Here is a 9,958-nt window from a genome sequence, read left to right on the forward strand (position 1 = left end):
GATGATTTCGTTGCACGAATAAAAATAGAAAAAAAAGAAATACACTGTTCGTGCAAAAACGTTACTTTGTGGCCGGGCTGACGGTTACAATCTGTAGCAATTTCGATTTCGAGTTTTTCTTACGATTACCGTACTTTCTTCTCACCTATCGTGGCTCCAAAGAAAAATAATTGAACACGTTTCAATGTTTAGGAAAATTCCGATCCTAAGTGGGAAATGAGAGTGATTTATATCATATCCAAACTCCTCTTTCTACACAGTAAAAATGATGGTGTTATTTCAATACAATGGCTCCATGTTACTATAGTGGTGTTAAATTTTTCACATTCATGGCGTTAATTCAACTCTATCACACTCTGGAGTAATGCTGCTAATATAGGAATAGTTAAAGAATCACATTGACTTGATGAATCATGAATTAACATTTCAGTAACAGAGTATTAACAATACATAACATATAAAAACTTAACCCCCAAACCGGAATTAGGCTTATATCTGAGAACGGTGTGATATGTATTGCAGAAATTCTCAAAGGTTCTTGTTCACCACATTAGCTGAGGTGTTCCTAACACACATTGGCCCACATCCTCTTTCAGTCTCCTCAAACTTGCGTATTACAACGCAACGCCCAGAAAGCGAGAAAGTAATTAATTATTGCTATGCTGATTACCTTAAACAAAGAGGGCGTAAAACGAAATATATTATAAAAACACTTCGCTTTAGCCCTGATTCGTTTATGTACCTTTAAATCACTACGTTATTATAATAAATATATCAACTACTAATTACTAACCATAAACATGAATTGTGTCCAGATATCGTCGATTTATTCTTCTGTTTTATACGTACATGAAATATCAACAGCAACCATAGCTTTTGTACATATCTTCCAATTTCGTGTGTATAACTCAGTAATGATCTTTCCCATAACAACTAATAATCTTGTCAATAACAAACTGATAGTTTTTGTCATAGTCTTTTCCCATGACAACCTGTCCTGTCAGTAACAGCGTTCTTTCTTTTAATTACATCTAAGCTATATGCTTAATTATTGCGCCTCTGATCAGTGTTGATAAAATGGGTACAGATTAATTATAATAGGAATGTATCGCTGTATGAATGTCGCCCAGAACGGGAATTCCGTAACAGTATTATAGTGAAGGAAAGAACCCTGTATATTTTCAAAACATTCACCTTTTGAATAGCCCTCGTACTAATTATTACTAAATCAACTCTCCTATTAATTATTATTATTACATCAATATAAGTAGTTTTCTCTTCTCTTCTTTCTCCATATATATATCAATTCATTTATAACAACATTTTTCTTTTATTACTAATCACATATCATAAAGCGTCGATTCATTAAAAAAATATTATTTGTGGGTCTATTCAAAATTATAAGTAACTGATGACTTACACAGAGTTACTAGTTAATTGTTCCTCTTTTACATTGAGCGATAACATTCATATACAAACAACATTATTTACAATTAAGATTGCCATCATATCACACGTCAACAACAAGATCAGAAGGTAATAATTACATTTAAAAGCTTCAATTTAAGTTCACTGTCATGGATTTCAAGTTAACACAATCAAATCTCTTTTGAACATGTAAAGTAAAATAAAGGTAAACATAACATTCAAAGTTAATACAAAGATAAGATAAATTAATCACATCATAACATGTTGCTCAAATATAAAGTCCAAATGAAGTATTCATAACACAACTCATAACATCTGAGAGAATAAATTAAGAATTGTTATCCAAGTTTAATTTAGTTAACAGATCAGGGTTGACTAAAGTTTCAACTAGTTTCAGCCATTTCCAACTTTAATCTGATACTTATTTTCCTGTTCTTGCTCTACCTTTTCATTACGTTGCTGAAACTTCTGATGAAGTCCAACTCTAGGTGAATCTACAATAACAAATATCTTCTTTCCACCTACTTTCTCCACTACGGCGGACAAAATATCTTCAGTCCGTCCGACAAAATATTCGCTGTTTGTGATGACATTCTTTACAGCATTGGCTCTTGTATCTTCAACTGTCTGGCTCGACATTTCTATGCCAAGAATTTGAGTACATTTCTTAGCAAGAGTAAATCCAATTCCTCCAGTGGCACAACACACATCTATCAAGGAAGTTTCTTCGTCAACTTCAACCGTTTCCGCGATGGAAGTATAAAGCTGCTCGGCTCTCGAAGTATTCACTTGAAAATAAGAATCTGGAGATACTCGGAAACTCATGTCGCAGATAGTTTCTTTCACATATTCTTTTCCGAACAACAACTGCAGTGGTGGAGGTTTCTCACCTTCTTCCTTTTCAGTGAATGTCTGGAAATAGAGCCATGTTACATTCAAGCTGTTTCCTTCTCTGTTTTGGAAATAATCTTTCAAATCACCCTCAATCTTCCTTATAGGCAAATGCCTCTGAAAGTCTGCAAGTCCTTCATTCTTCTCTTTTCTTTCTTTTGCCCAACCTGCTAAATCCAGATTCCTTCTCAGCAGCAAATCCGTCAGTTGTTCTTCATAAGTAACACCCCACAAAGGCATTGTAGCCTGTTTTATTCTATCTTCTACAGATAACTCAACTTTCACCTTTTTAGAATCCTTATCATCAGACTTTTCCAATTTTCGCTTAGGTTGATCAGTTTCGGCCACTTCGGCTGACAGAACTCGCTTCTTCCAACTGTATCCATTCAAGGTGTTTAATGCCTTCTGTTGGTCTTCTTCAGTTTTGAAGATCAAATAAATCCAAGAACTCACTCTTTTCGGTGACCTAATAGTATGGCTTCCCAACTTCAAATCGTCTGTCAACAATTTCTTCAATTCCCCTAACCTGTATAATCTCGGCAGACCTTTCACTTCAATTTTGAATACGCCTGTAGTAGTAGTGGTAGTGGTCTCCTTGGCCGGAGATGACGGTTCTTCTTTAATTGTAGCATCTTCCGCATCCCAATTCACCACAGGTTCAGTTGTTTCGTTTACATCCTGTTCTTCAATATTTTCATTTCGTCCATCGACCTTCTTCTGACCTTCTTCCGGTTCTACTTTCATATTCACACCAGTACCATTTACTTTTTCAATCAATACTTGCAAGTCCTCTTTCAAATTACGCTGTAGCCGATCGAAATTTTCTTGTACACCTTGTACTTTATCTGCAAGAGATTTATGTTGCACTAGTATCTGTTCTAGCTTTTCATCGTTCAGTTTTTGTTGTTGATCAAATTTCTGTTCTAACTTTTCATCTAGCTTTTCATCTAGCTTTTCATCGTACAATTTTTGTTGTTGATCAAATTTCTGTTCTAGCTTTTCATCTAGTAGTTGACTAAACATATCAATAAGATTAGAATAGGAATGTTCAGACACAGTTACGGCATTTCCAGATATGGTTTCATTTGAAATACTGGGTACTTCTTCAATCTCGGAATCCTGCATATTGCTAATTCTTTGGATTCTCTTCCCACTTCTCAAAGTAGTGAAACTCATAAAATACGTATACACATAAACTCAGTTCTTACTATTCTTCGGAACTAAATAGTATAGTATAGTCCCGTGTCTTCGGCACCAGATAAAACGAAATATATTATAAAAACACTTCGCTTTAGCCCTGATTCGTTTATGTACCTTTAAATCACTACGTTATTATAATAAATATATCAACTACTAATTACTAACCATAAACATGAATTGTGTCCAGATATCGTCGATTTATTCTTCTGTTTTATACGTACATGAAATATCAACAGCAACCATAGCTTTTGTACATATCTTCCAATTTCGTGTGTATAACTCAGTAATGATCTTTCCCATAACAACTAATAATCTTGTCAATAACAAACTGATAGTTTTTGTCATAGTCTTTTCCCATGACAACCTGTCCTGTCAGTAACAGCGTTCTTTCTTTTAATTACATCTAAGCTATATGCTTAATTATTGCGCCTCTGATCAGTGTTGATAAAATGGGTACAGATTAATTATAATAGGAATGTATCGCTGTAGGCGATTACAAATTGACTTGCGTGATAACAACGCATTTTTGCTATCAATTTCCGACAGATAACGTTAAATGTATTTTTCTTCGGAATTTGTGTAATGACGCCAATCGTAAGATTTTACGATCTTGAAACTAAATTATCCGAATTTTAGAAAAAAATTTCTGAGTAAAAATGCTATCTATTTGCTGATTTTTTTTTTTTTTTTTTGCAGAGAGCAAGCAAAATTGTACCAAATCACAAGCTTTCAATTGGGATTTGACTATCATAAATAGGTTACTTACACCCAAAATAAAATAGCAAACGTGTCGTAAACGAAGAGAAAAATTTGCAAGACAATGTGATTGCAAAGGTTCGGGAGGACGATATTTAATTGGCCTCGTTGTGTGTCGTAAATTGGTACCAAAGATCCGTTGCGATCAAATAAGTCAATATTTAATCGAAAGCTAGGACACAAATTTTGCGTTGCATAGACGCAAATCGCTAGGAAATTACGCCCATGGTGTATATATACAGTAGAGCGCCGATTATCCGAAGTAATTGGGGGACATGGGTATTCGGAAAACTGGCTTGTTCGGATAATCGAACTGTACAAGTTTATTTGCCAAAAAGAAGTACTGTACAGTAAATTTATTCATAAAAACAGGCATCTCTTTAAGTATTACAAAGTAACGTACAAAGGCAACTTTAATAGGAATATATAGTATGTGATACAGTTTATTAAACAGAACTATGTACATATTACATACGCATTTTGCATGAACAATACACACAGTACACAAAATTAACGTTTAAAAAATCCTTTAAGCGAGCGAGTACACAGTTCGGTTAAGCGGTCGTTCGGTTGACCGACGTTCGGATAATCGACGCTCTACTGTACTTACAAATATCAATAAGAAACATCACAATATTTCACATTCCGTAGGCATTTGCTTCAACGCGACCCAAAGTTCAAATTTTAGTTTCCGATAATCAGCATAAAAGTTCCAATTGCTTATTGCACTTTCTTGGGCTGCTCTGCGGACCTAAGTTTTCAGAAGACTTGATACAAAATGTTGCCCCATGACTCTCATTTTTTTCCGTGTTCATTCACATAATGCTTTAACAATGCTTCTGTATTATTTTGACACCACTTAACACTATATCTTGTCAAATCAGTAGCACAAGAACTGTGTTAAACCTTTACACCGGAAACTTGGTGTTGAAACAGCATGAGCTAATGGCAGCCATGCTGGGACCATTATATATTTTCTTTTTCCTTTCCTTTTCTTTTTTTCTCTTTTTCTTTTTCTTTTTTTTTTTTGCTATGTATATTAGGAAAGTGCCCGATGTAAGGATTAAGCTGGAGGTAGGCAAGTACGGAGGAATTTATTTCGGGAGGGGTCCAAATTCAATATAAGGATAAGTTATATTAAAATTTGTAAAATCGGTCCTAAATAAGAATAAATTTACAGGAAATTTTTTGCCATTTTTTCCGGGCTAATGTTTCGCGAGACATGTTTTCCTCGGTCCATTTTATCTGAAAGTACTGAAATTTGGTCAAACAATTACCATAGTACTACTCTTCTATTATTTATTTAAATGTAGTTTAACGCCCCACGATTAAGTTCAGAGGCTAATGGAGGAACTGACGATAGTAATGAACGAAATATTGGTATGAATAAAGTAGGACGAAACGCAAGAAACCCGAGAAATCCGCTGCACACCGTGCTCTCTTTGTTTAGCACATTTGGTGAGAGCTGAGTTTGAACTAGGAATCTCGCGCATTAGAGGTGATTGTTGGTTAGCATTCTTGTCATTCAACCGGAAGGTCCCGAATTCGAACCTGGTAGGAGACAATATTTAAGTTTTCATTAATTGTATCGGACAAATGCCTTGACGTTTATTGGTAATTTTAAATATAGAATCCTACTGTTCCCTTTTTTCTCTCTCTCTCTCCTCTTTTTTTTTCTGTTGTTGGATGTAAGTAGTGTCTAAAAAAACATATATCACGATTTGCATGATCAAAAAACGTTTTCTGAAAAAGTATAACCAGGCTGTTTGCAGGCTTGGAGTTCTAGTCGGAAAGGCATCGTTTTGGGTCGGGCTTTAAGTATTTTTTGTCGTTGTTTAATAAGATTAAAAAGTGCACATTCGTGCTTTAAGAGTATAGAGAAGAACTACTAGAGTATAGAGAAGAACTACTAGAGTATAGAGAAGAACTACTAGAGTATAGAGAAGAACTACAATCACCGTCTCCTTTAGCCTAACATACACAACCCTGGGACGTAAAACTCAAAGATTTCATTTTTTTACAAGTTATGTTTTAACATTATTATTATTAGATTTACTAATGCGGCCTTAGAATCTTTACAGTGTTAAACTAAAAATGGCAAATGTTTGTGCACCACTGATTTGTTCACAACTTTGTACCTCACCACTCTCTCCGCTCACTCCATTCTTATCAGAAATGAACAATTTATACGGTAATTATGCAGGTGACAAATTTGCCCCCTTGATGTTGGTTTAGTTTCAAATCGACTGGTGGTATATTGGCCTACACCCGACTCACTCAGAAACGTCCAGGTCATGCTAATATATATCTAGGAACGTGAAATTTGGATGAAAAAACTACTTCTGTTAGGAGAGCAATGATTAAGAAAGAATTTTTATGAAATACGTATGGTATGGTGAAGCATTGAATGTTTTACCCAGAATTGAGTACGATATGAATTCCTGAAATTAAGGAGATGTTTATCTAAAGGAGAAAGGACTTTAAATATTTTCCATAAACGTACTTTCCCCGTGCGAAGTACGAATATTTAAGCTAGTAAGTGAGTAAACACATAACACTGTAGTTTTAACAGATCACTTAGTGAAAGGACATGTACAAAATATGGAATTAATCATCTTCGTTTCAAAAATAGAATTATTCACAAGATCGTTACAATAGTATTAGAAGATCAAGGCCCATGTCTCTTGGTACAAAAATAGCCTAATTTTTTTCGATGTAATATTTTCTAGGACATTTTTTTCCGAACCCCGTAAAAATGAATATACTTTCTCAATATGATTATAAGTTTCATACTATGATCTTACTGGATTTCATGTGTTGATCATTATGTCCCCCTGATTTCGAAACGTGTTAGTCAAACTGCCTCGGTCAAAATCGGATAAAATCAGAGATGCTGCTCGGGAAAAAGGGACGGAGCTGGCTCCAGCTGGAAGAAGCACCTTGACAGGTGTGAAGAAAAAGAATATCCTCGTGCCATTCAGATCATATTTATTCCCAAATTGTAATAGATTACATGTTCAGCCCTCTTGTGCTCTTCTACCAAAAATTTCAGATTACCAGAATTAACTTGGTAGTTCCACCTACGCACAGTTACTAGAGAAAATTCGATGAGATTTGCTGTCTTCCCCCGAAAATGTTACACATAAATAGTGTAACACACACACACACATGCACACACAAAATAAAGGTACTGTCCACTGGACTCCAAGGTATGGATTCGACGTATTTTGTTACGCAGAATCCAAATATTGAAACCCGAAAACAATCGATCTTGTCATTTTCTTTAATGGGCGAAAAACTTTAGCGTTTTTACATAGGGAGAATATACGTAACACAGCATTAAAAACAAACAAAAAAGTACTGTGTAGTGATGGGTAAATTCCTGAGAAAATATTTTTCGGGAATACTCCATGGGAACATTCCCGGGGAGACTCCCAAAAATGGAAATGTTCCCGGATTTTCCAACAATCACAAAGAAAATTGCCTTTTATTACTATATTACGATTTCAAAGTTACTGTAATTATCTGTTATAAGTATATTATTACTGTTGTCCCCAGAGGAGTCTTTAAATTGTATATTCTGAACGGTATTATGTTATTTTATTAATACCTAGGTATTTTATTATATCTAGAGAATACGCATAAATGTATAATTATTTACAATATGTTCTATGCAAGTAAATATGTGGAAAAATGATGTAAGTCCACGTACTTTTAAACCGCTAAACAGTTTAAATTTATACGTAAATGGATTTTCTAAACTTGACTCTACTACTGATATTATAAACATATTAAATTTATAAATATCATAAACAAATTAGGTTGGATAACTGCCAGAAGACACATGTTCCACCATTTTATCAAAATTTGCTCATATATATATTTATGTTCAAACTTTTCCTAAGATACTTACTTATCTTTATAATTTTGCACGTAAAATTGCCACACGGGACCTTTCTTCCTACCCATTTCTCGAAATTTCATGGGGTAATTCACATGTAAGAGAAGTCCGAGTAATTCTTCAGAAATTCGAATCAGAGGAGACACACAGACGTCTATTGCTAACGGTGGTTCAGGGTTTATTAATAGTACTTCATATCTGTATCTACATAATTTCCATTTTATTTTACAAAATGGTTCCTTTTCATCATTTGTAAATTAGTACTTTCCTACGTTTAGTGCAAATGGAAATGTAACTTAAAAAATCATATTATTAGTTATATAAAGTACAGTCAAGGAATTTTAAATCTTTTAACCTTCAAATTATTTAAAACCTAGAAGAAAATCATAATAAATGAAAATAAAGTAATTAGTCATATAGTGCTTATAATTTGGAAGATAAAGTAAAGAAAGGGAAATAAATTCCTTCCCGGGAATTTATATGCCAGGGAAAAAAGGAATATTCCCATGTTTTTATTTTCCTTCCCAACCGGGAATATTCCCCCAGCCCTTCACTAGTTCTCTGCAGTGGACTCCAGGGTATGAATTCGATGTATTATGGTACATAGAATTGAAATTTCGAAACGCCAAGACGATCGACCGTATCAATTTTCTTTTATGAGCGAAAAACTTCCGCGAATTTTGGTACATAAGAAAGCACATTCGTTTTCCGCCCATAAAACAAAATTGATACGCTCAATCGTCCTGAGGTTTCGAAATTTGGATTTTGCGAACCAAAATACATCAAATGCATACTCTGGGGTCCCGTGCACAGAACTTTTACTTTTTGTGTGTGGTTGTGTAATTAAAGCAAGCGTTAGCAAAGTTTCTATTATTCCACTCGATTGACATTTGCTGTTCCACGATAACTCTCGTAAAACATATTGAATCTTCATGAAACTTGGTATTTGCCTTCCCTACACTGAGAGAAAAAAACGTAGGTTACATTCGTAATTCCTGTAGTTTCTGGACTTAACGTTCAACCGTATATAACATCCTTCAGCAAACGTATAGCTGAAAAAGTACGTATTATACGTACTGTCTGCATAAGTGCAATGACGTCATTCGTGTGACGTCATCTGTAGTAACAAGTATATACGGAGATGATATCTAGCTTTGTGACGTCAGGATCGTATGTAGCATGTGGGTTAATAATGACGACACACACTGACTATCAGGACGGAGCATAATTTCAAGAAGTATGCAATATAGTTCTGTACGTATGTTTCTTGCGTTCAACCCCGAGACAGCATCTATATCGTACTTGTGCCCCGTACGTACGATTAGATACAGTATACGTATTGTACGTATGTATTATACAGATTTTCCTTATGTCGCACACAGCTTGTCCAGATACAGCATACAGAATATCCGTATGCACCATACAGAGTGCACATATGTAGCTTACAGACTGTCTGCATGCAGCATATAGATTATAGGTATGTCGCGTACAGGTTGGCCATATGTAATGTATGGATTGGATGTATATAGCTAATAGGTTGTCCATATGAAATATACGGATTTTACCTGTATCGCATTCGTATTGCCTTCTTGTTAAATATGGATTGGATCTAGATTGTACTTATAGTGCACCATTATTAAAGTACTGCAACATACTGCAAAGTGCATGATACATTCTTTCTGTAATGTTGTCAAATATTGTTTTACTCTGTATGAAAACAAAAATAGCTTAAAATATGGTTGATCTCCTTTGTGCCAATAATAATAAAATTAACAATACTAC

At 34.7% G+C, this 9,958-nt stretch overlaps 1 protein-coding gene across 1 annotated transcript; it reads right to left on the bottom strand.

The window, feature by feature from the left end:
* Positions 1-1,821: 1,821 nt before the first annotated feature.
* On the bottom strand, positions 1,822-3,063 carry LOC145670075 (uncharacterized). Its single transcript, XM_081738438.1, has one exon. The coding sequence runs from the start codon at positions 3,061-3,063 to the stop codon at positions 1,822-1,824; it is 1,242 nt and encodes a 413-aa protein (XP_081594564.1).
* Between the last annotated feature and the right edge of the window lie 6,895 nt (positions 3,064-9,958).

This window comes from Thermobia domestica, chromosome 14, assembly GCF_964235325.1.
Source record: "Thermobia domestica chromosome 14, izTheDome1.hap1.1, whole genome shotgun sequence".
NCBI lineage: Eukaryota > Metazoa > Arthropoda > Insecta > Zygentoma > Lepismatidae > Thermobia > Thermobia domestica.

What these genes read in the sequence shown, in the direction of transcription:
- LOC145670075 (XM_081738438.1), bottom strand. Translation starts at nt 3,063, where the DNA reads ATGAAAGTAGAACCGGAAGAAGGTCAGAAGAAGGTCGATGGACGAAAT.